At 45.1% G+C, this 26,150-nt stretch overlaps 3 protein-coding genes across 3 annotated transcripts in view; 1 reads left to right on the top strand and 2 right to left on the bottom strand.

Moving 5' to 3' along the window:
• Positions 1-624, bottom strand: part of LOC133279576 (ubiquitin carboxyl-terminal hydrolase 42-like) — a 30,047-nt gene extending 29,423 nt beyond the window's left edge. The window contains 1 exon segment of the mRNA XM_061473425.1: positions 451-624. The gene's annotated coding sequence lies outside the window, so the exon portion shown is untranslated.
• LOC133279829 (ubiquitin carboxyl-terminal hydrolase 42-like) lies at positions 447-6,454 on the bottom strand. The gene is made up of 12 exons (XM_061474004.1): positions 6,322-6,454; positions 5,583-5,783; positions 4,460-4,570; positions 4,211-4,313; positions 3,983-4,050; positions 3,768-3,838; positions 3,136-3,218; positions 2,543-2,654; positions 1,796-1,936; positions 1,494-1,594; positions 894-1,032; positions 447-539 (listed from the first exon to the last, which is right to left on the bottom strand). Exons 1-12 carry the CDS (start codon positions 6,452-6,454, stop codon positions 447-449), a joined length of 1,356 nt encoding a protein of 451 aa, XP_061329988.1.
• Positions 6,455-24,224: 17,770 nt separating this feature from the next.
• Positions 24,225-25,928, top strand: LOC133279530 (uncharacterized). The gene is made up of 2 exons (XM_061473322.1): positions 24,225-25,004; positions 25,310-25,928. The coding sequence occupies exons 1-2, from the start codon at positions 24,515-24,517 to the stop codon at positions 25,522-25,524; spliced, it is 705 nt and encodes a 234-aa protein (XP_061329306.1). The 5' UTR covers positions 24,225-24,514; the 3' UTR covers positions 25,525-25,928.
• Positions 25,929-26,150: the final 222 nt, after the last annotated feature.

Here is a 26,150-nt window from a genome sequence, read left to right as displayed (position 1 = left end):
CAGAGAAGATGTTTTTCTTCTCTTGAGCTTGCAAGTAGTACATTAAAACCCACACCCAACACATTTGTCTCCCTCTGCTCACTGCTCTGCATCGCATCAGTAGCCAAAACCACTACCTTTGCTCTCCCCAAACTAGAAAAAAGTCAACTCATTCATTTCCCTTCTCTCCACAAAATGGGAGGGCACGAGGTGGGAATTTACATTGGAAAAGAAATCCAATTGTAAAAAAAAGTAAAATTATCCTATGAAGAAACAGAACCATTCTGGGAGGCATCTGCTTTCATTAATATCAGAATAACACATGTTCAGTGCTGATGTCTGCAACCCTACACATACAGTGTGGAATTTGCTGTACTGTGTAAAGCTTTCTATTAAATAGTACTAGTAGATGGGTAAAACAATGATAAACTTGTATGAAATCTTGTTTTCATCAGAGTGTACTCAATTTACCTTGTTTTCTCTGCCAACCTGTTCAGGTGGCTGTAGGCCAGGGATTCTAAGACTATTTCTTGAGGAATCGGTGACTCAGCTACAGGTATCTACAATTAAAACGCAGACGTTAACAGACAAAAAAATACCACCTTCAGAAGAAAACTGTTTTCAAAATTTCCTCATTAGTTATTAAACAAGATCACTTTGCCTTACATGCACCATTGCTATTTCACACATCACCCCTTCCCCCCCAGTATATTTATGAAACTTATGAAGTACTATCTCAGGTGAAATTCTGGCTGTTGCATGATGGTTGTGAAGAAAGCTGCAGTGTGGGAGGGAAAACAATTCATCAGATGCTCTAAAACAACAAGCTACACACCCCCCACCCCCCCCCCCCCCCCCATCAAAAGAAAACAACATTATCAATTTGGTGCTATTATTTGCTCCCTGCAAATTACCTTAATCATACGAGGAGGAAGCCGTGCTCCCATAAATCCAGCCTGCTTACTATTAGGCCCCCGCTGACCAAGGAATGAATGGGGATAAGAAGTTGCTGGTAAGTAAAAACCACGTTCTCCAACTGTCAAATCGTAGCGCCTTGAGAAAAAAGCAGTGATATCACTTTAGAGTTTTTCTTTCAATCTATTCTTGGATTAAAACCCCATCTGTAATTTTATAAGAACAGATGACGTGACACAGAAGCCACATACAAAAGACTCAACCAAGACTACAAACTAAAAAAACAGACAATGGTCTCCCTACAATGACTATTCTTGTCAGAGCAACATCTCACCCTTATGCCATCTACGGTGTTATTTCTCCTCTTCTAAATTACCCTGCTACGTAGAGCGGATACAGAGCAATGTACACAAGCACACCAGTTTAAGGCCAAGCAATGAAAGACAGTAAACGACAGCGGTAAGTTCAGGTTAGACAGAACTGAATTACAGAAACAGTAAACTTTTCCTAGGACAGAAAGAAAAACACTTGGAAAAAAAGAAAAGTATCAGTAACAGGAAAGTAAATATATTCTGAACAGATTCAGTAGTTGGTATTACCTGATATAAAAAAGTAAATAAGCTTGCTGATTGAGAACCGTTTTGATATCGGAACGCTCCACTATGGCATCATTCATTCGATACCAAAACCCATTGCCGGCCTGCAAACAAAAGACAGTGGCGTCTTCAGACAAAATGCATGATGTCCAAATGACATCACAGGCGGAACACTACAGCACGAAACGTACCAAACAAATCAAACGGAACACATCATTCAACCTTTCTCCATCAAAATGGTGGTTGCCGGTAACATTGATTTTCTTTGTTTATTTTACCCTGTTAGAAATCAAGCTGATACCCACCTTTATGAAGCAGATATAGTGTCCTGCATTGCAGCTGAAACCAGAATGAACAAGAACTGCGTATAAAGAATACATGAGTGGTTCTCCCCTTGACTGGGACATATATGCTCGAAGATCCAAATATTCAGGGTATTCCACATCCTAAACACAAACCAGGAAGATTCAAAAATTACCCTGAAACACTTCATGGAACAGCCTGACAAAAACCCTTCTCAAAACACAGGCTAGGATCACACAAATATAGTCTTGATTCATTTAAAAATACCTATTCTCAGAAACAATATTTCATAATTGAAGCTGCAGAGAACTGTTTTCTGCAGAATTAACTCTAAGAGTGAGGTATACTCTTATGGTTACCGTAAGCCATAGTTGTTAGATTGACTTTTCTTAGACTATTGTTATTACACTTACAGCCTGCAAACATTAACAACTTTTAAACCGTAGAATCATAGAATAGTTAGGGTTGGAAAGGACCTTAAGATCATCTAGTTCCAACCCCCCTGCCGTGGGCAGAGACACCTCCCACTAAACCATGCCACCCAAGGCTCTGCCCAACCTGACCCTGAACACCGTCAGGGATGGAGCATTCACAACTTCCCTGCGCAACCCATTCCAATGCCTCACCAGCCTAACAGTAAAGAATTTCTTCCTTATATCCAATCTAAACTTCCCCCGTTTAAAATGATATTTTCTTGGGGAAATCACCCATTCCAAGAAGATAAAGCTGCTTTACAGCTGCAAATATACCTTGTTGATCTTGCCACCAGTAAAATCTGCAAATCTTTTCAGTGATACGATGAGAACTTTGGAGGAGCGATGTATCGTGCACCTCTTGGAGGCAGGAACCATGTTTTCGCACCTTAAAAACAAGCACAGACAAATGTTTAACAGCAAATTCTTCCCCCTCCCAAAACTCAAACAAGTTTTCATCTCTCGCACAGGCTTATGAACCCATATGCTGCGCTTCACGTTTGTTAATAGACAGAAGGTAACAGCATGTAAGCGGACAGCTCTACAAAACAAAGGACTTAGAACATTATCCTTTCACACGGAACACTAGGACCTTCAGCCAGCTGATGTTGCCTCCCACCCCAAATCGTTGTCCTTAGCTCCGTGCTTCAGCTCACCCCTACTTAGCAGACATCCCCTTTAACTTCTGGCCAGAAGAATATTTCTGTGTGCAACCTCACACTGACGAAGGCTAATAAACCCCAGCGTAGGCAGCAGTAGGAATAAAAGTCTAATATGAGCTAATGGCCACAATTCTTCTATTTCCAAATATTCACGTGACACATTAAACGCCTTCTCTTGGACTCAGATGGAATTAGTAGGAATCTTACTTGCTACACTTATAGCTGTTTACTCCGTCCAGTTGTTCAGGTTTCACAAACTGTTCTAGAGCCGCAGTGAGAGACGTAACGGTCTGGATGAATAAGAAGGTAGAGCACTAAGTCACCGGAAATGCAGAATTTCAAACACTTCCTGGTAGTTAACGAGAGAACCTTGCTAGCTCATCCTCAAGTGACCTACTGTCAACCGGCAACCACCGTGAAGGAGGCAGAAACCTCAGAGTACGCTGAGCATTTACCTCCTGTGGAAATGATGCTACTTTGAAATAAAAGGATAAAGTTTGCAGTGCCACAGACACCATCTGTACTATGCTACGGCATCAATAATGAGAACAAGCAAACCCATCAGCCTAACGATAGATTTATAGATGCTGAAGCAGAATAACAGAGAAGTGTGAGGGTATAGGTGTTTGTGTAGATGTGATTACTGTTTTTACAGGTTAAACCCACTGCAAACATGGAGAGCATCTAGATGCCTTCCACACAAGACCAAAGCCCAATCCACTCCCACTCAACACCAAGCTCTTTCCTTTTAGCAGTGTATATTTTTAAGTAAAATGCCTTTATCTGGAAAGCTCTACAGGTCCTTATGCAGCTCGAGCCGTATTCACAAAACACCTTACCTCTATATCCAAAGTAATACTGAGGAATGGCTCGTGCCTGTCCGAAACGGCTTTGCAGTTCAAGCATTTTACTGGAATCAGAATACAAATGCTTAACACTGACTGGACAAATTTAGAGTCTTCATACATTTTACTTTAGTCAAAGCACAAAGTCCTTTACTACAGACAAACAGACACAGACCAGTTCAAAGGACAGGAAGAATTGTAACAAGTACCTTGGGATCTTAGGTATCCTCCAAATATTTGATAAATAAGTGTAGTGGCTTGAGAAGATGTGTCCCATCTGGAAAGAAATGATAAATCAGGCCTCAGATGATACAAGGCTCAGAGTTAACTCTTCAAACAGTTTTTACCAAGGACAGTCATTTTAATGTAGTATAGTAAAGAAAGGAGTAAAAGGGGCTAGAGAACATCTAAGGGTTAAATAATTCGTTTATGCGTACGTGGTGCTTCCATTCAAGCAAGCTCTCTGCAAAGCATCAACAGTGAAGGACAAGAATTCATGTGCATCCTCTTGACTGCCGTAACAGAAATGTTCTCCTATACCTAATAAATAAGAAGGTGGTTATATTTATCTCCTAGAAAATGAAAGAAAACTCACGTTTCTAAAAGTATCAAAATCATTTCTATGCATCAGAGAGTGCTTTGAAGTTACCCAATATATCAAAAGAAAACCATCTGAAATGACTTACTTTTAAGGCCATTGATAACAGATATAGGTTTGATAGCATTATTAGAGAAACACAGGGCCTGGTTAACGTGAGCTTCCAATGTACACATCATACAGAAGCCTTTTTCGTGACCTGAAGAGTGAAAGAAGCAACACAGTCTAGTCAAATAAGCATTGCTACCAAAAAAAGAACAAACCCAGAAAACAACAGCCACAAAAAACACTACTGATATTGATGACACAGCGCTAAGAGAGAATGCGTGCGATTTTCAGCATATTGCTGTTAGGTGAGCTACATGACACAGAGCTAAGAATCCTCTGGGAGAAAGGAAAGGTTAAAGGAAGGTATGTATAAGTATTTCTGCCCTCCTTTTTGCAACAGGGTTCTTAACTGGAAGCATTTTTATCTATGTCAAAAAAACCCACAGTTAAATTTCTAGGAATAAACACAAAGATGCCAAACCAAAAAGCATGCATGTACCTTTGTCAAAATAGACCTAAGAAGGATATGAAAAGAGGCTCCTATGCCAAATCAGTTCAAGCATAGAATGGAAAAGGGAAGAACACAAATTCAAAGGCTTAAAAAATACAAACTTTTAACTAGAATAAAACCAGTCTAAATTTTAATACTGCCCCACACAAATTTCCGTTTCAGGTCAGCAGAAATTATCTCGTAGTGCTTTCTAGGGTGTGGGCTTTTTTAATGGGTCAATAGTGAACATGTCATTTATTGCAGTACTAGCACATGACGCTATCTAGGCTGCAGAGACGAAGACGCTACGATGCCAACATCCTACATTTTACCACCTTTCTACCAGCAGGAAACACAAATGCCAAATGTTCGTCAAATGCCTTCCTTTACAACGTATTTCGCTATTCACACAAAGCAAGAAATGCTCTTTATTTGCAACTTTGCCATTGGGCATTAAATGAACAAATGCACTTTATATGCCATTCTGAGCTTCCTGTTAAATAAGCATGGAATCACAGAATCATTTACGTTGAAAAAGACCACGAAGATGGCAGTCAAAGCCAGCTTCGACAGGTAAAACGGGAAAGCCACGCATTTTCTCCACAGAATCACTCTTGTTCTTTCACCTTTGCAGCTGCCCAACGTATTTATAATCATGTTAGAAAGTACTCACATGACTTGCTGTGTTCAAGAGACAGCATGTAATTGGCCAGAGGAGGTGTGTACGTCAAACATTGTAAAGTAGCATTAAGGTAACACGTATTGCCCAGATTCCACAGTCCAACTCCAACGTTCAGTGGCTGTTGCCAATCCATGCAGATTTTCTCAGGTGGAAAAAGAATTTTACGTGGTGGGGCAATTCCATCGTTAACGACTGCAAGAAAATCAGATTTCAAAAAATAGTTACTGTTTCTCTTTGAAAAAGCATGTTTAAAAGGGAGCATTCTGCAGGAGGACCCAGAAGAACCAGGTCCGCTCCACAACGCAAAACAACATGAACAGATTGTAAGAACTAGGATGGAAAAGTAAGCGAGTAACCAGCGGAGCAGGTAACCCTACGGATACCAGACCTCTTCCTGAGCAGGGTTAGCATTCAAAGGCTTGTGAATAATGGAAGCCGTAAACACAAAGGTAAAATGTACTTTTCTCTGCACAGCACAGAAGACCTGGCTAAGTCTGTGTATTATAAAAACCTCCTCAAACCCATTGTTGCAAGTAGGTTTTTAAAGATAAAACTACAGGTTTTCCAATACCAGTCCCTTCAGTTGCCTTAGGGGACTCACAAAATTGCAGCCTAGTGCTGAAGGCTTTAGTCATCATCTTGTATCAGTGCAACAAATGAGAACTGCGTTTTCTAACTTTTGGGTATTTTGTTCTGAAGAAAGGAGGGGAAGGACAGAAGACACACTAACTTTGCTCTTCCTGGCCAAAAGGCTTAGGTTTTTCAGAGGCTCTAGAATACACAGAACCTGTCGGTGCTTTCTCTGCATCTTCCTCAGGTTGTGACAGGTTTTTAAATACTGAAGATACTCTCTTTAAAGTCATTGTTCGTATCTGTAACAGAGGTAAAAGTTCTGGTTGACTTAAGACTATCAAGAAGCATTCCAGAAGGAAATTCTGTCACTCAGTATCAAAGAGATAACTTGAAGAACTAAATAGCTGGTAAGAAATATGAAAAAAAAAACAAACGACAACAACCAAACTAAAAACCCCACTCACAAAACTGCCGTTAAGTGCAATTACACATTTGTCTCATGACAAAACAAACACTGGCAGCGGTGACTGTAAAACAATAACATACACAAAAACACCTACGTAGAAATAAGGAGCAATACAAAACTACTACTACTGTAGTAGACATGAAGACATGAAAGCACTTCTATGTCTCTAAATTGCAAACGACACTTCCACAATGCAACACTACCGTAAGAAAAAGATACCCAAACTAAACCAACAACAAAAAAGCAAAACCACCCCCCCCAAAAAAAACCACAAAACCAAAACCCAAACGTATACACACACACAAATTCGAAATAAGGAACAACCCGAACACACACACAAACACACACACACAAACCCATACACACACGCCACGCTTGTTTACTTTCATCAAAAATAATCCAGCTGCCAACCCAGGAAACCCGCAGTTAATTATCACTTTAACCTTACCTGGAAGCAAAGGGGTCCGAGTTTGTCAGCTCCGGGGTCGGGGACGGCGTCGGGGTCTGTGTCCGTCCCGGGACCGTGGTCTCCGTCCGCCCAGGGGCTTCTCTGCTCTCCCAAGGCGCGGCTGCCCAGTGTTTCACCGGGGTCTGAGGGTCTGCTTCTCCCGGGTCGCAAGAGAAGCTCTCGAAGCCGGTTAACGTCATAGTAGCAGTTCCAGATGGAACTGTCCGGCCTTCCGTCACCAGCGCTAAGCCTGAAGCACCTACCCGCTCACCCCCCGCTCTGCCTTTCCGACAGGTTTTGGTTCCTAAGAGCAGTTTGGCACCGCTGCTCTCACGGACCGGCGCGGCACGCAGCATGTCCGCGCTTGGGAGCGGCAAGAGCCCAAACACAGCCAAACCAAAGAGACCCTGACGCGGAAGGCGAGGGCAGAGCGCGGCTCCGAGGGATCCCTCGCTTCACCTCACCTCGCCTCGCCCTACCCGCTCCACCTCACGCTACGACCCAGCCCCGCTCGGCACTTCCCACCCGCGGCAACCACTGTGCGGGGACAGCCTCAGCGCCGCCCCGCCCCGCCTCGGTGCCCTCAACCCCTCCCCAGGTGTCGCTTTCCGGGCTCGCAGCTCCAGGACCGTCCGGAAGCAGGAGCGCAGCAGCGGGCGGCCTGGGGCGACTCTGTGCTCATGGCAACTAACGGACGGGACGTGAGGACGGCGAGAATCCAAGCGTTCGATTCCCCGCGGGAGGCCGCAGGCCCCGCGAGGAGCCGCCGCCTCCTCGCCAAGCAAGGAACAACGCCGCTCGTGCCGCGGGAGCTGGGGTTTTACCGCGATGCTTTTCTACTCCCAGTGCACGTGCTGTTCTTAAGGGAAAGCCCCTAGTTCCATGCTGGACGCACAGGGTGGCTTTTTTGGACTGCTTCCGGTAGCAGGCAGTTTTTCACAGACTTGTTGAACCTGAGCCGTGCCTGCTGTGCCAGTGACCGCTTTGGGGACCCACTGCTTTATCAAAGCAATTTTGCTTGGTGGAGTTGCAGAGCAGCTCGGCATACAGCACAGGGAAACGTGCCGTCCTGGCAAAGCCACAGACTTACCAAGGCGATGTGTTTGAAATCCCCTTTTGACTGTCAAGGCGAGGCTGGTTGGTTGTTCCAGTCTTGCTGATGTGCCCTGTTTTGCATGGGGTGTCATCCTGCCAGCGTTCTGCTTTATTGCATGTTTGCCATAAAGGCTGAGAGGAAAAGAACAAAGTAAACGTTTCTACACCTCAGATTTTCCCCAGAGCGTGTGGAATTGTGGTCTGCTTGGATGCCTGTTCAGATACAAGTACTTTCAAGGGAGTGAAACTCAACCAGCGGAGGTACAATCCTTGAACAAGTGTCGGCGTGGAGATACCTTTGCTTAATGGAACACATTTAAACTCTTTCTAGAAATGATTTGGAGTCGTATGTCCTGCGTTTGAAAAGCAGCGTGATCTCAGAGCTGCTCACATCACCTGTTTCGAGTCTTCTGTTCCGCAACTTCAGGTTTTGTTTTTGAGCAATGCGTGCATCAGTTTGAGCTCTGTACAAGTAGAGCTGTAATGCAAATAAGCCAGAATCAGTGGTACCAAGAAGTGCAAGGGTGTGAAAAGCAGCCAGTAAGGTATTTCTGGAGAAATGTGAGATTACAAAAGCATTCATAAGCCATGAAGAACTTTTGTATCAGTTCTTCCCTTCTGAAAATCTGTTTATTTAACCGGGTGAGGATGCCTGCCCAGAAGCATGAAGGAAGTGCCTTGGGAGTTAATTTGCTGTATTTAGATGAAGTTCTTCTATCCGGCAGGAATAACTATTGAGAGTAACGTATAACTAAGGCTACTGTAGCAGGAAATGTAGTATTTCTTAGCATTAAAAAAATGCGACATCTTAATCAGCTATTTGTGGTGCTCAGTGAATCTCTTTTAATTTACCAAAGCTAACGGAATAATGTTCTTGTGTGTGATGATATTTCATTCCGAATGTGCTTTGTAAGAGGAATAAGAAGGAGTGAAACTGGCCCAAACTTTCCACTGTCCACAAGGCCAGTAAAACAAAGTGGCTTGTGAAAATATCAGGCAAGTAGGTAACCTCGGAGTTATTCCAGTTAAGGAAGATCTTAACTGGAATCCAGTTCGGTGCATGAAGTAGAGAGGGACTGTTCAGCTACCTGAGGAGGTAGCTATTATGTATTGTCGAGGGCATCAACAAGGTGAAGTTTGTCCGATTCTGAAGCCAAATGAGAAATTGAACAATCTAAACTCATTCCCTTAATCCCTGACGGCAAACTAACAATTGAGAAATCTAAACCTAGATATTCAAAGGAGGACAGAAAATCGGAGATCCTGAAGGAGAGGAAAACAAAGAAGATTGGGTTCAGATACCTGATGGGTGAACTGTAATCCCCTATAAGCAACTCTGGAAGCTAGTTCAGGAGAAAGATAACAATTCATTGGGGTAGCAACTCTTTGTATAAATACTTAGATGACCAAATTGCAGGAAGGAATCTATATAACACAGTTCAATTAGTGACAATGTCAGCTCTGTCTCAAGAATAATCCTAAAATTGAAAATAGAAATCAAATTGGTACAACTCGGGAGGAATTTATCTGGGACAACACTGGCAAATAAATTTTTCTGAATTACCGAGACCAATATTTGTTGGTGTTAATGAATACTTTTTCAGGGTGGCCAGAAGCATTCCCTTGTAGAATAAATAATGCAAGACAAGTAATTGGAACATTGTTAAACACTATAATACCTTGTTTCGGAGTACCAGAGGCAATTTCTTCCGACCGAGGCTCACCCTTTAGTGCAAAAGAGTTACAAGAAATTAGCAAAAATCAGGCAACTACATGTTCCTTACAGGCCTCAGGCCAGTGGGCAAGTAGAAAAGATGATCAAACAACAGATTAGTAAAATATTAATACCAAGCCTTACCACTGGCTCTATTAAGAATTTGAACTAAACCTCGGTCGAAAGAAGAGGCTATCCCATGTAAAATTTTATATGGAAGACCGTATCAGTCCCAGTTTAAAGGAGAAAACCTTCTCCGACTTCCAGAAGACTTTCTCCTAAAATTTCTGGTCAATCTGGGAAAGCAATTAGAAGAAGTAAGAGAATACTGAGGACAAGAGTGAGAGGCATGGATTATTCGACTCACCCTTTTAGATCCAGAGACTGGGTTTATGTTAAGAATTTTTCAGGAGATCCTCTACAGGAGAAGTGGAGCGGACCGTACCAGATAATATTGACCACCTTTACAGCAGGGAAGATAAAGAAACAACCTGCTTGCAAGAATATAGAACCATAGAAGACGTGGCGGATCAAACCTTCAGGACCCTCGCATATGAAATTATATCAGTCGTGATTTGGATTTATGTGATAACTGACATACCAGCTTGGGACTAATACTTATACCTGAAATTAATGCAGAATGCTACTAAAGTTGTTAATTGTAGTGACTGTTTGGTGTGTGCACAGTTGCCTGAATCGGGAGAAGACCAGGGCCTTCCATTAATTGGCATTCCAATTTCCAACACTGCAATTTTAAGATTTGGAATAGTTAACCAGAATAGGAGACTATGTTTGTTTAAATGCCACAGGTGTAGGTCACTCTTCAAATTGTATAGATGGTATCGTGGTTCAGTGGTAGCTTGGTTCCTGAAGGGAAAGGATGGTATTGGTTAAGAGAGGGTTTAACCCTATTGCTGAACAGAATACTGCATTTTGTGAGATGTTTTGTGAGGCAATCATAAATATCTCAGCAACCGTAGAGGAAATATGGAAAAAGTTAACTTCATGGTTACCTGATCTCTTCTGGTTAAGGCAACTGGTTGCAGGAATATTACTATTAATTGTTTTAATATTGATTACTTGTGGTATAACAAAATGTTCTTCCTGAAATTGTAAACGATCTATGATAAATGATGAAGATTGAAAAAAGAAATGAAATTTAAGTATCAAGTAGAAACGGGAAACTATTTCAAAAACACTATGGATGGTAATGGCACTACATAAAATGTTGCAAGAGAATTTGCAAAAGGACAGAAAAAGGGGGTATAGACATCTGTTGGTACTATCAGACACCTTTTCAGGTTGGCCGGAAACCTTTCCAACTAGAAACGCACAAGCCTGGGAGGTAACAAAGATGTTGTTACAGGATGGTTGTGGGGATTTCGAAAGTATGTGCTGCATGAACTTATCTAACCATTCTGAATCAATTCATGCTAAGCTGCGAAAATTGCAGGAAAATGTGCAAGAGCTTAGAATTGTTGGAGGTAGAATGGATGAATGGCTAAATAACCTAGGAGTTACTGGATGGTTCAGGGAAATACTTAAACAAGGCCTTCTAATCTTAACTATAGGACTACTCATTTTAATGACTGAACCTTGCATAATACAAAGTATATCAAAATCATTTTATAAATCGATAGAAGAAACATGGATAGCTCTGTTATAAATAATATAGTAAAAGAATTTACTCATTTTATAGAAAAAGGGGGGATTGATACAGGGTTAACCAATGTACAGGGGGGTTGTACGGGGGGGTGTAGAGGGGGGTTAGAGAAATTTGCTTGCTTAAACAAAAGTATTGTCTGCAGCTATCATGCCTACTAAGCAGAACAAAGGCACTAACCATTGATAAGGAAAAGCAGACACCTGGTGCTTTTGACAAGGAAAAGCAGACTGATTCTACTGATAAGCAGCTATTGATAAGGGAAAGCAGACGCCTGAAGGGGGAGAGGCAGCCGGTTTATGGCTGGGACACCGACCAAACCCTAAGGCCATACGTGAAGACTAAAAGGTGAAAAGTTCAAGAAGAGGAAGACTCATTGACTTCCTCTTGAAGACCCCTACCCACAGGAGGAAGACTCATTTACTCCATCTTGAGACCCCTGCCCATGACCAGAGGGGGCACTGCGCAGGTGCACAGAACCTTCTAGCTCATTATAATATGAAGCAGGGACAGGACATGAATATATATAGGCATATTGTGCAACCTTATGAATACATATAACTTTGGAGCATAAACGTAGAGGGAAACAACACCGAGGCACGCATGACTTTGAGGAATTATCCCCGTGCGTCTCAGCGCTGACTAAAAAGCATACCTGCTTTACAACTTTAACGAGTTGTGGAGTCAATCCGCACATCAGCATGTTCTCACATGCCAGTTCAGCTCTGCAAATTCTAATGGGACAATAGCACAAAGTGTTAACGTTGAAATTTGTGCTGTTTTCACAGTATTTCACATGAATTAGGAACATTTTAATGCTTCTGAATACTAAACACACCATAGGTGAGACGTTCTAGATGGAACAAACAACTCACTGGTTCAAGCGATCCATTTGTTTTAGCAAAGAAAATCTCAGGTGGTTTAGGAGGTTGGGCGTGGCAAGCAAAATCGTCCAGATCTAGCGTTCGTCCAGATCAGCAACATCCTCCCTGTGTTTGCTGGACCAACCTAATGACCTTAGTCCGTCCCCCCCTCCCAGGCCCCTGTGGGGATATTCAGGGGCGGGGTTCTCTGCAAGGAGTTCCTTTTTCAGAGCTAATTGCAAGTAGTTAGCCTGATTTTTCTCTTTGTCTAACGGTTAACTGCCTGGTCCTGCAGGGCTCGGAGCAGGTCTTATAAAGTTTGTATGAACTGAACTGAGATCCAGCTCTTTGTTGTTCTTCGCCAGCCTCCGGTGCAGCAGCCAAGATGGCGCCCGGTACGGCCCAGACAACCGAGTTACCCTTTCCGGGCCGCAGTTTCACATCCTTTTGCAGGGCGCTTATTCGGTCTGTTAGACTTTGCGAATTACACCGATTTTTCTCGGCCCATTCTGCCCCTGGCAGAGAGGGGCGAGCCTTCTGTTGCTCTAAAAGGCCACACAACACATCTCTGCCCTCAGGGGCAGCTTCACTGCTATCCATTTCGGAACGGGACGATCGCCTCAGGGAGGCAGCGCGTTTTGCTTCCACAAAACGCACCTCTGAAGTCCCTACGAGGCACGCACCTCATGCAAACCAAGTTAGATACAGCAATAGGTTGGGGGTGTCGTCTCCGGGAGGCAGGAGGCACGTCTGTTTCAACAAAATCCACCCCTTACGTCCCCGAGAGGCACACACGTAATAGCTTTTTACTTTCATAAAAAAAGAGTCCAGCTGCCACGCTAGGAGACTCGCAGTTCTTTATCACAAAAACCGTGCCAGTTAGGCACACGAAGTAGAGAGGCACTCGAAGCTCCCATTGCCCCGCTGTCGGAGCCCAGTAACGCTTCCTGCTACTACTGGCGACCCCGAGCCCGGGGACCGCGAGTAGCACGGAGCAGCGAGAGCGGCGCCGGGGTCTGTGTCCCTCCGAACTGGGGTCCGAGTTTGTCAGCTGCGGGGCCTGCTGCTCTGTCCGCCCCGGGGTCGGGGTCTGTGTCAGTGACTTCTTGTGTTCCAGTGAAAGCACGTAATTGGCCAGAGGAGGCGCGGAAGTTACACACTGCAGAGCAGCATTAAGGTAACACGTATTGCCCAGGTTCTGCAGTCCAGCTCCAACGTTCAGTGGCTGTTGGCAATCCATGCAGGTTTTCTCAGGTGGAAAAAGAATTTTACGTGGCGGGGCAATTCCGTCGTTAACAACTGCAAGAAAATCAGATTTCAAAAAATATTTACTGTTTCTGTAACTCGTTTACTGTCATAAAAAAGAATCCAGCTGCCAAGCTGGGAAACTCGGAGTTACTCCAGTTAAGGAAGATCTTAACTGGAAGCCAGTTCGGTACACGAAGTAGAGAGGCACTCGAAGCTCTCATTCCCCGCTGTCGGCGCCCAGCAACGCTTCCTGCCACTACTGGCGACCCCGAGATCGGGGACCGCGAGTTGTACGGAGCGGCGAGAGCGGCCCCGGGGTCTGCGTCTCTCCGCCCAGGGGCCGGAGTTTGTGACCCCCCAGGGGTCTCGCTGTCCTCCCCAGGGGCGTGTGCCCGGTGTTTCACTGCGGTCCGAGGGTCTGCTTTTGCGGGGTCGCGAGATAAGCTCTCAACGTCGGTTAACGTCCAGTCCGAAATGGAACTGTCCGGCCTTCCGTCACCAGCGCTACGCATCAAGCACACACCCGCTCACCCCCTGCTCTGCCTGTCCGAGGGGTTTTGGCAAAGCCACAGACTTACCAAGGCGATGTGTTTGAAATCCCCTTTTGACTGTCAAGGCGAGGCTGGTTGGTTGTTCCAGTCTTGCTGATGTGCCCTGTTTTGCATGGGGTGTCATCCTGCCAGCGTTCTGCTTTATTGCATGTTTGCCATAAAGGCTGAGAGAAAAAGAACAAAGTAAATGTAAGAAACTAAGGATAAGAGTATTGTTTATTAGGATTTATGTTAAGCCCAATGTAAAGATTAGGTGTAAGAAACTAAGGATAAGGGTATTGTCTATTAAGATTTATGTTAAGTCCAACATAAAGATTAGGTGTAAGAAACTAAGAATAAAGGTATTGTTTAATAAGATTTATGTTAGGCAACAAAAAATGTGAAATCACGTACTCAAACAGTCACCGGACACAGCTTGTGCAAGATAAGATAACCGCAAACACTTACACAAACTAAATCAAGTACCGCTTAGACAAACATAGCAGATGTGGACTAAAGATAACAGTAAGATGTTTCAGGAACTGGCAGAAATAAGATAAAACAACTCCATATAAGGACATATGTGTAAAAGGTCAACTATAGGATGAAGGAGGAAGACTTCTTACTTCAGCCTCAACGACCACCAGGAGACAGAAGTGACCCCCTAGCAACAGCTGAAGCATGCGCAGAGTACCTCCACTACTTCACGAGCACGGAAGTAAAGATGTATAAAAAGGGACTATTTGAACTGCTCAGGACGGCAGTTGTCGGAGCGCAGACTCCCCTGTCGTCCAGCGCTGTTTTTGCTCATATCCTACTTGCTATAATTAATAAAAATTTTAATTGGATTATGATCCGTTGTGGTCTCAATTTATGACAATTTTCTGGTGCCGTGACTCGGATAAGGAACGGTGGGCTTTGGTCCTCCGGGGAGGCGCCCCGCGACATTTCGCGGCCCCGCGACCAACAGCTCACCCCAACCTTACCGACGAACCTAAATTCTAGAATAATGAGCAAAGGAGAAACCGGTAAAATCCCATAAAATTCTGTGCACGGGAGTCCGGACGAAGACGCAGGACGCGTAAGTATATTGCGAAGTTGTTCGCGGGTTTGCCGTTCGGGCGGGATTGGGTTTCCTGGAATATAACGAGTGAGAGGTTCGATATACTGAACCAAGTGAGTGTGGACTCTTAAGTACTGCGTTTCCCATCTCCCGCGAGGGACTGGGCCAGGAACAAGAGGAGTGAGTGAGTGTATGTTTGTGCATATTCCAGAAGATGGGGGCGAAGGGCAGCAAGCCTTCGACTCCCATGGGAAGGGTATCACAGTATCACAGTATCACAGTATGTTAGAGATTGGAAGGGACCTCGAAAGATCATCTAGTCCAATCCCCCTGCCGGAGCAGGAACACCTAGATAATGTTACACAGGAATGCATCCAGGCGGGTTTTGAATGTCTCCAGGGAAGGAGACTCCACAACCTCCCTGGGCAGCCTGTTCCAGTGTTCCGTCACCCTCACTGAGAAGAAGTTTCTTCTCAAGTTTAAGTGGAACCTCTTGTGTTCCAGTTTGTACCCATTACCCCTTGTCCTATCATTGTTTGCCACTGAGTAGAGCCTGGCTCCGTCCTCGTGACACTCCCCCTTTATATATTTATAGACACTGATAAGGTCACCCCTCAGTCTCCTCTTCTCCAAACTATAGAGACCCAGCTCCCTCAGTCTTTCCTCATAAGGGAGATGTTCCACTCCCTTAATCATCTTTGTTGCCCTGCGCTGGACTCTCTCCAGCAGCTCCCTGTCCTTCTTGAACTGAGGGGCCCAGAACTGGACACAATACTCCAGATGCGGTCTCACCAGGGCAGAGTAGAGGGGAAGGAGGACCTCTCTCGACCTACTAACCACCGCCCTTCTAATACACCCCAGGATGCCATTGGCCTTCTTAGCCACAAGGGCAGTGTTGGCTCATGGTCATCCTGTCGTCCACTAGTACCCCCAGGTCCCTCTCCCCTACACTGCTCTCTAACAGGTCGTTCCCCAACCTATACTGGAACCTGGGGTTGTTCCTGCCCAGATGCAGGACTCTACACTTTCCCTTGTTATATTTCATCAAGTTACTCCCTGCCCAACTCTCCAGCCTATCCAGGTCTCGCTGGATGGCAGCACAGCCTTCTGGCGTATCAGCCACTCCTCCCAGCTTAGTGTCATCAGCAAACTTGCTGATAGTACACTCAATTCCCTCATCTAAATCATTGATGAATATATTAAATAATACCGGTCCCAGTACTGACCCTTGAGGCACTCCACTAGTTACAGGCCTCCAACTAGACTCAGCCCCATAGACTACAACTCTCTGGCTTCTCTCCTTCAGCCAGTTCGCAGTCTACCTCACTACCTGATCATCCAGTCCACACTTCCTCATTTTAGCCGCGAGGATGCTGTGGGAGACTGTGTCAAATGCTTTGCTGAGGTCAAGGTAGACCACATCCACCGCTCTGCCATCATCCATCCACCGTGTTATTTCCTCATAAAAGGCTAAGAGATTGGTCAAACATGATTTCCCCCTGGTGAAGCCATGTTGACTGCCCCTCATAACCTTCTTATCCTTGATATGCCTTAAGATGGTACCAAGGATAAGGTGTTCCATCACTTTCCCAGGGATGGAGGTGAGGCTGACCTGTCTGTAGTTACCCGGGTCCTCCTTCTTGCCCTTTTTGAAGACTGGAGTGACATTTGCTTTCCTCCAGTCCTCAGGCACCTCTCCCGTTTCCCAAGACTTGGTAAAGATGATGGAGAGTGGTCTAGCAATGACTTCCGCCAGTTCCCTCAGCACCTGCGGGTGCATCCCATCTGGACCCCTGGATTTATGGATGTCCAGATTGCTCAACTGGTCTCTAACCCATTCCTCATCGACTAAGGCAAACCGCTCCGTCGACCTGACTTCATCTAAGGTCTCAGGGGTACAGGGCTCTTCAGGACTGCCCGCAGCAGAGTAGACAGAGACAAAGAAGGCATTCAGTAACTCTGCCATCTCTTTATCTTCTGTCACCAGGGCACCCATCCCGTTCATCAGTGGGCCTACATTGCCTCTGGTGTTAGTTTTGTCTGCCATGTATTTAAAAAAGCTCTTTTTGCTGTCCTTGACCCTTCTTGCCAGGTTTAATTCTAAGGATGCCTTAGTCCTCCTAGCTGCCTTCCTACATCCTCTAGCAGCAGCCTTATATTCCTCCCAAGTGGCCAGCCCCTCCTTCCATGACCTGTAAACTCTCCTCTTCCACTTGAGCATACCCAGCAATTCCCTATTTAGCCACACAGGTCTCTTGGCCCTCTTCCTTGACTTCCTACGTGTCGGGATGCTCCGATCTTGAGCACGGAAAAAGCAGTCCTTGAATGTCAACCAACTATCTTGGGCCCCTTTACCTTCAAGCAGCCCTGCCCATGGGATTTCCCCTATCAATTGCTTGAAAAGGCCAAAGTTTGCCCTGCTAAAGTCCAGGGTTGCAATTCTACTTGGTATTCTACTAGTCCTGCCACACAAGATCCTGAACTCCACCATCTCGTGGTCGCTGCAACCAAGGCAGCCCTCAACCCTTACTGCTTCGACCAGATCCTCCTTGTTAGTGAGGATGAGATCCAGCAGCGCTCCTCTCCTGGTCGGCTCATCCACCATTTGCAGGAGGAAGTTATCATCCATACACTGGAGGAACCTCCTGGACTGTGGCTGGGTTGCCGAGTGGTCCTTCCAGCAAACATCAGGGAAGTTAAAATCCCCCACGACGACCACGGCCTGTGACTGTGAGGCCGCTCTCAGCTGCCTGTAGAAGGCCTCGTCAACTTCCTCACCCTGATCCGGTGGTCTGTAACAGACACCTACAACAGTATCCCCCCTGCCAGCCTGCCCCTTAATTCTCACCCACAGACTCTCAACTCGCTCATCATCTGTCCCTGGACAGAACTTGGTGCACTGTAGTTCCTCCCGCACATAAAGAGCAACCCCACCACCCCGCCTGGCTGGCCTGTCTTTCCTGAAAAGGACATAGCCTTCCATGACTATATTCCAGTCATGTGAGCTGTCCCACCACGTCTCTGTAATTGCCACCAGATCATAATCTCCTGACTTAACACAGGTTTCCAACTCCTCCTGCTTATTTCCCATGCTGCGCGCATTGGTGTACAGGCATTTCAGGGAGCGAGCTGAGCACACCGATTTCACCCTAGGATTGTAGGAGGCCTCCCAGTCTTCATTAATTCTGGAGCGCTGCCCCACTGGGGCAAGCCCAGCTACAAGCCCATCCCCCTTCGAATCTAGTTTAAAGCTCTCCAAATGAGCCCTGCTAATTCGTGCCCCAGCATCCTTTTCCCTCTGTGAGACAAACCTTTCTCACTTGTCATTGTCCAGACTGGTGCCCTATAAAACCAGCCGTTATCAAAGAATCCAAAGCCCTGCCTGTAGCACCAGTCTCGAAGCCAATTGTTCATGAACTGAATCTTCCCATTCCTTCCCACATCAGTGGAAGATGGAAGGAGAGAGGAGAAGATCACTTGAGCCCCAGACTCTTTCACCATCCGCCCCAAGGCCCTGTAGTCTTTCTTCATCCCCCTCAGACTGCGGGAAGCAGCTTCCTCCCCACCTGTCTGGAAGACCAGCAGCGGGTAATAGTCTGTCGGGTGCACCAGGTTGGGGAGCGCCCTGGTGATATCCCTGATCCGGGCTCCAGGCAGACTACACACTTCCCTATGATGAGGGTCAACTCTGCATATCGGGCCCTCTGTTCCTCTCAGAAGGGAATCCCCTACTACAATGACCCTTCTTTCTTTCTTAACAGAGGCAGTCTTGAGGTGCAAAGTCGACTCCCTTTTCCTATGTGGCCTTGTGGGCTGGCCTTGCCCCACATTCTCACCTACCCCTCCTTCAAGATCCAGGGCCTCGAACCTATTACGGAGGGACACCTGGGGAAGCAGGGCAGGAAGGGGGGAGGGTTTCCCACGACGTCGAACTGGAACTCGCTTCCAACCCTCATCGTCTTTTTGGTCCCCTACCTCTGCGCAACAGCTACAGGGCAGGGGCTGCCTCGGGCCATCCCCCTCTGTGTGAGAAGGCAGGGGGTCCTTCCCCTTTTGGGGGGTATCTCCCTGGAACCGTTTTGACTGGCCCGCCAGGGAGTTACTCCACCAGTCGATCTCCCTTTCACACTCCCTGATGGTCCTCAGTGTCTCAACCTCCTCCTTAAGTCTTGCCACCAGGCTAAGCAGATCTTCTACCTGCTCACACCTCACGCAGGTGGAATGCTGTCCTCCCTCCCCCGGCAGCAGCAGGCTCTGGCACTCCCTGCACCCAGAGACCTGAACAGCCACGGTCTGGGACGGGGTCTCTGTCTGAGTTGCTGTAGTCACCTTACTGCAAGCTCTCTTTCTGGAGGCAACCATATTGGTGCGCAGTCTGGGACACCAGCAACACGACCTGCTTGTTCCTCCCTGTGCCCGGTGGGCAGTGACAGGTCGCTGCCCTCTCAAAGGCTTTTTCAAGGCAAGCAGCAGGGGAGTGGTCGCCGTCACCGTGGGAACGCCCCCCGCCACGTCAGCCTCTCTCTCGCAAGGGCTGCTGGGGCTTCGGGGATCGGGAGATGTCGGGAATCGCGATGTCTCTGCGCTATCCCCTCTGATTTTCCTAATCTCCGTTGACCCTCGCGTCGCTGAAGCGTGCCGGCTGTGGCTCTAGCTAGGCTAGCTCCGATCAGCTGACTGAATGCTAGTAGCGAGTTTAGGCCGCTTTTAAATCTCCCGCCGTCACCGTGGAAACGCCCCCCGCCACGTCAGCCTCTCTCTCGCAAGGGCTGCTGGGGCTTCGGGGATCGGGAGATGTCGGGAATCGCGATGTCTCTGCGCTATCCCCTCTGATTTTCCTAATCTCCGTTGACCCTCGCGTCGCTGAAGCGTGCCGGCTGTGGCTCTAGCTAGGCTAGCTCCGATCAGCTGACTGAATGGGTACCCATTGTACCTAAGAATACCCCTCTGGCATATATCTTAGCCAATTGGAGATATTTCCCTGGAACCCTAGGAAAAGATAAACAAAAAATGATAGAATATTGTACTAAGATATGGGGAGGGAAGAAGATTTCTAAAAATGTCTTTTGGCCAGTCTATGGGTCAGAAGAAGATTGGGTAAGACAGCAATTAAACCTCTGGGTTAATAATAAAAAACCCCTTAACCCGGAGGAGAGTCAATATGCGGAAGTGTGGCTAGAAAAATCGGGAGCTAGACTTTACCCGTTGAATGAAATAAAAACTAAACAAAAGAAAAAGAAGGAAGAATTAGATGAAACCCTTCTAACCCTCCCTCCTTACATTCCTCCTCCTGCTCCCACAGCCCCTCCAGAGGCCCCCAGAGCATCCACTCCCCCACCAGAGTTGGAACAAGAGTCTCCCCCTCCTCCTAGACGCGTAACTAGAAGTCAAAAAGGGGCAGCTCAGATGTACCCTCTAAGGGAAATACCCATGTGGGGACCTCAACCTGTGATCGGATATATTTCCGTACCCTTAAATTCGGCTGACCTACGAGATTTTAAAAGAACCGAGATGGGAAACTTAATTGAGGACCCACTCGGAGTGGCAGAAAGATTAGATCAATTTTTGGGACCAAACCTTTATACTTGGGATGAGATGCAATCTATCCTTGGTCAATTATTTACTACTGAGGAAAGAGATATGATTAGACGAGCAGGAATGAGACTGTGGGATGCTCAACATGTCCAGGGACCCCAAGCAGATATTAAATGGCCACTCCAAAGACCTAATTGGGATAATCAAGATCCGGTACATAGAACTCATATGCAGGATCTGAGAACTATAGTAATTCAGGGAATTAGAGAAGCAGTACCCCGTGGCCAGAATATCAATAAAGCATTTAATGAAATGCAAAAGAAAGATGAAAGCCCTACTGAGTGGCTAGAACGACTGAGGAAAGCCCTTCAGCTGTACTCTGGGGTAAATCCAGACGACCCTTTAGGGCAAGCGCTCCTCAAAACTCAGTTTGTGGCAAAATCATGGGAAGATATCAGAAAGAAGATTGAAAAGTTAGAAGACTGGCAGAATAGAGGGCTGGATGAATTACTGAGAGAAGCTCAGAAAGTTTATGTAAGGCGGGAAGAAGACAGCAGCAAGCGACAAGTAAAAATGATGGTAGCAGTGGTCAGAGAGGATCGCAAAGGGCGAACTGGTGAACACAGATCTGCTGGAACGAAACAAGGGAACGTAGTAGTAGAGAAGGAACAGAGATATTGTTTTTACTGTGGAAAGAAGGGACATATAAAGAAGAATTGCAGACAAAGGATCAGGGATGAGGAAATGTTGAAAACGGAATAGGAGAGTCAGGGGCTCTATATCTTAGGGGACCGGAGTCATCATGAGCCCTTGATAAAATTAAGAATAGGTCCCCATAAACAAGAGTTCACCTTTTTAGTAGACACTGGGGCTGAAAAATCAACTATTAAGCAAATACCTGAGGGATGTAAAGTTTCCCCTGAAAAAGTACAAGTAATTGGGGCAAAAGGAGAACCCTTTAAAGTAAGCAAAATCAAAAATGTGGTATTCGAAACTGAAAATAAATTTGGAATGGGTGAACTCTTGCTCGTCCCTGAAGCAGAATTTAATCTGTTAGGACGAGATTTAATTGTTGAATTGCAATTAGAAATTAAAGTGAAAAATCAAGAGCTGACAGTGTCTGCTTATCCTTTGACCGTGGATGATCAAAAACAAATTAACCCCGATGTCTGGTACTCTCTGGACACAATTAGTAGATTGGAAATTCCACCAATTAAAATCCAAATTTCCGAACCCCACATACCTGTGAGGGTAAGGCAATACCCCATATCCCTAGAAGGACGAAGAGGATTAAAGCCAGAAATTGATCGATTGTTAGCACAAGGAATCTTAGAGCCTTGTATGTCGCCCTTTAACACCCCCATTTTACCTGTAAAGAAACCAAATGGGAAATATCGGCTCGTACATGATTTAAGGGAAATAAACAAAAGAACTATCACCCGGTTCCCTGTAGTAGCAAATCCATACACACTGCTAAGCAAACTAGGACCCCATAACTCCTGGTATAGTGTGGCTGATTTAAAGGATGCCTTTTGGGCCTGTCCACTGGCAGAAGAATGCCGTGATTATTTTGCCTTTGAATGGGAAGACATAGAGACAGGCCGTAGACAGCAATTGAGATGGACCGTGCTTCCCCAAGGGTTTACTGAGTCCCCTAATCTGTTTGGACAGGCCCTGGAAGAGCTCTTAAAAGAATACCAGGTACAAACGGGGAACGTGCTGTTACAGTATGTAGATGATCTGCTCATAGCAGGGAATAATAAGGAGGATGTAAGAAAAGAAAGCATTCGACTTCTAAACTTTCTTGCACAAAAGGGCCTACAGGTATCACAAGAAAAGTTACAATTTGTGGAGGAAAAAGTGAAATATTTGGGACATTATTTGTTTAACTGCCAGAAGATATTGGATCCAGAGCGCATTAAAGGAATTTTGGAATTACCTATGCCTGTTACTAAAAGGCAAATTCGGCAGGCATTAGGGCTATTTGGGTATTGTAGGCAATGGATAGAAAACTATAGCTTTAAAGTTAAATTCTTATATGAACAACTGTCTAAAGACAAAATACCCAAGTGGACATCTCAGGATCAAGAGCAGTTTGTCAGTCTCAAAAGAGAGTTAAGTCAAGCACCGGTTTTAAGCCTACCAGATTTAAAGCGGCCATTCCATTTATTTGTTAACATACATGAAGGAACGGCATTCGGAGTATTAACTCAGGAATGGGCCGGACAGAAGAAACCGGTGGCATACCTATCAAAGTTATTGGACCCTGTGAGCAGGGGTTGGCCGAGTTGTTTACAAATCATTGTTGCTGCTGCCTTATTACTTGAGGAAACAAATCGCATTACCTTTAATGGAGAGGTTGTCTTATATGCGCCTCATAACATCCGGGGAGTGTTACAACAAAAAGCAGAAAAATGGCTTACAGATAGCCGATTATTAAAATATGAGGGAATACTTATAGAATCCCCTAAACTATCTTTGAAAACTATTGGAGCAGTTAACCCCGCTGAATTTTTGTACCCAGGAGAAGGTAATGAATTATTGCACAATTGTTTTCAAACAATTGAACAACAGACACGCATTAGGCCAGATTTAGAAGAAGAAGAACTACAATGTGGAGAAGTATTATTTATAGACGGGTCATCACGAATAGTGAAAGGTAAACGATTATCTGGATATGCCATTGTTAAGTTGGAAAAAGGGGAATTTAGGACAATAGAATCAGGCCCCCTGAGTGCTAGCTGGTCGGCTCAAGCCTGTGAGCTGTATGCATTGTGGAAAGCATTAGTGTCACTAAAAGGAAAGGATGGAACTATATATACAGACTCACGCTATGCGTTCGGAGTAGTGCACACTTTTGGAAAAATATGGGAGGAAAGAGGATTTGTTAACTCACAGGGAAAAGAACTAATACACCCGGAATTAATTCGGCGAGTTCTGGGGGCATTGAAAATGCCGAATAAAATAGCAGTTGTACATATAAAGGGACACCAGCGAGGTACAAGTTATCAAGTTAGGGGAAATAATGCAGCTGATACAGAAGCAAAACGAGTGGCAGGCAATTATAGTATGATTTTGACTATGCAACAAGTACCTGTTAATAAGAATTTGAGTTTTGAGTCTGCAGAAAAGGAAAAACTAGAACAAATGGGAGCTAAGGAACAAGATGGGAAGTACATATTGCCAGATGGGAGAGAAGTCTTGCCGAAAGGCATAGCACTTGAAATATTTTCAAAAATACACAGTAAAACACACTGGGGAACACAGGCGTTAGTTGATCATTTCAATCAACAGTTTGCCTGTATAGGCGTATATAATATAGCAAAGACAGTCACGGCAGCCTGCGAGACCTGTCAAAAGGTCATGAGACAACATGAGACAAAGACCTCTTGGAGGACGTTCCCCAGCATACAGACCTTTCTCACACATACAAGTAGATTTTACTGAACTACCTAGGGCAGGGCGTTATAAATATTTATTAGTTATGGTGGATCATTTAACACATTATGTTGAGGCTTTTCCTACCTCCAGGGCAACTGCTAACCAAGTTACTAAAGTGTTACTTGAACACATTATACCTCGATATGGAGTACCTGAAGTAATTGACTCGGACAGAGGAACACACTTTGTGTCAAAAAATTGTTAGAGATCTAACAGAAAGCTTGGGTATTAAGTGGGAATACCATACACCATGGCATCCACAAAGTTCAGGAAAAGTTGAAAGGATGAATGGAGAAATCAAAACTATTTTGACTAAATTAATGATAGAAACCAAATTATCATGGATTAAGTGCCTACCCATGGCACTATTAATTCTCAGAACCAGACCCCGAGTAGATGTAGGAATATCAGCGTTTGAAATGGTGTATGGAATGTCTTACAGAATTGAAAGTCCACAAACAAATGTTTTAATTCGAGACCGTGTGATTAATGAATATGTTTCACAATTAGCAGAACATCGTAACAAGCTTTGGGAACATGGACTGATTGTGCAACGACCCCCGTTGGACTTAAAAATTCACAATGTTAAACCTGGGGATTGGATATTGATTAAAGTGTGGAAGGAAGAAACCCTAAAACCCAATTGGGAGGGACCTTATCTTGTTTTGCTTACAACAGAAACAGCTGTCTGGACTGCTGAGCGTGGATGGACTCATGCCAGTCGCATTAAAGGCCCAGTGACGAGACCCCACTGGAAAGTAATCAGTACTCCAGGTGTGAGGTATGCCAGGATAAATGGTGGACACACTGTGAATATGGATACCCTCCGATAGAAGCTTGCACACGGTATTGGAAAATCCAAAGAACTCTCACTGAGTGGAAATTAAAACAATTAGAGTCTAAAACAAGAAATTATTCGGGAATTCCATGAGTAGTGGAAGATTTTTTTGCCAAAGGAATAAACCCTCAATATTATTGTTACCACTCCAACGAACCAGTCCCCTTTGTAACTGAAATTTTGGTTATAAAGTGTAAGTGTAGAAGGGAAGTACTAACCGTGCCTTGCTTTGCCCCATTAGTTAAAGCTGCAAAGTGGGAAGCCTATGTAAATAGGCAGAAAGCCCGAAACAGCTACTCTCCTGAAGAATTCCCTTGCTGCCAAGAAGATGGTACACCCCGTGGCTCGAAGCAACCGAGTCGACGGGCGAGGCAGAGGAGGAACAAACTGTGGAGAAAAGAACCAGAGCAATGGGACGCAAAAGCAGCAATGGCCGAACTTCCCCAGGACTGGTAAAAATATACTTAAACTGGAAAAATTGACAGACACCCTTTTTCCTGGTATGCCGTTAGTTTTGTTATTGATAATAACCCAAGCAAATGGAAACCCTCATGAACCTATGGCCTGGAAATTATATAATTTACCAGAGTCAAAATTAATTCAAACTCAGATCGGTCCAGGGAAGTGGAATTTCTCCGTGCATCTATATTCCCTGATACCTATAGAACAGGACTCCCCTGTTTTTACCCCAGATCTAGCAAAGCTTCAGGCCCAATGCAAGGCATTTTATATATGTCCAGCAAGTAACCCTGGCAGAAGTTATTGTAATTATCCAGGTCATTTTTACTGTGGCTATTGGGGTTGTGAAACTATTGCTTCAAATTGGAAAACGCGGGGAGATAAATATATAGATGTAACTTGGGGACCCCCAGGCTGCACTCCCCCAAAGCATGATTTTGATGGACACCCTAGAAGACCCTGTGGCAGCGTGTCCGTGTCCTGTACCAGAATTGAAATCATTATAAAAGAACCCCAAGATGACACATGGTTAGTTGGCCGCATCTGGGGAATTAGATATTGGGAATCAGGAGCAGATAGGGGAAGTTGCTTTAGAATAATTAAAGAAAAGCTTCCTCATGATC

The sequence above is a fragment of the Pezoporus flaviventris genome, unplaced genomic scaffold (genome assembly GCF_033815535.1).
Source record: "Pezoporus flaviventris isolate CSIRO_AGI_PZ_B2104156 unplaced genomic scaffold, CSIRO_AGI_Pfla_v1 ptg000078l, whole genome shotgun sequence".
NCBI classification, from domain to species: domain Eukaryota; kingdom Metazoa; phylum Chordata; class Aves; order Psittaciformes; family Psittacidae; genus Pezoporus; species Pezoporus flaviventris.
The sequence above is the reverse complement of the archived record's forward strand: the minus strand, read 5'-3'. Positions and strand labels throughout refer to the sequence as shown.

Excerpts from the sequence above, each read along its gene's own strand:
- LOC133279829 (XM_061474004.1), bottom strand. The coding sequence starts at position 6,454 with ATGACTTTAAAGAGAGTATCTTCAGTATTTAAAAACCTGTCACAACCT. Across the intron at positions 1,595-1,795 it reads ACTATATCTGCTTCATAAAG|GCCGGCAATGGGTTTTGGTA; the intron begins GTGGGTATCAGC and ends TTTTGTTTGCAG. Across the intron at positions 540-893 it reads TTCCTCCTCGTATGATTAAG|ATACCTGTAGCTGAGTCACC; the intron begins GTAATTTGCAGG and ends TTTTAATTGTAG.
- LOC133279530 (XM_061473322.1), top strand. The coding sequence starts at position 24,515 with ATGAATGGAGAAATCAAAACTATTTTGACTAAATTAATGATAGAAACC. Across the intron at positions 25,005-25,309 it reads GAAAGTAATCAGTACTCCAG|TTAAAGCTGCAAAGTGGGAA; the intron begins GTGTGAGGTATG and ends TTGCCCCATTAG.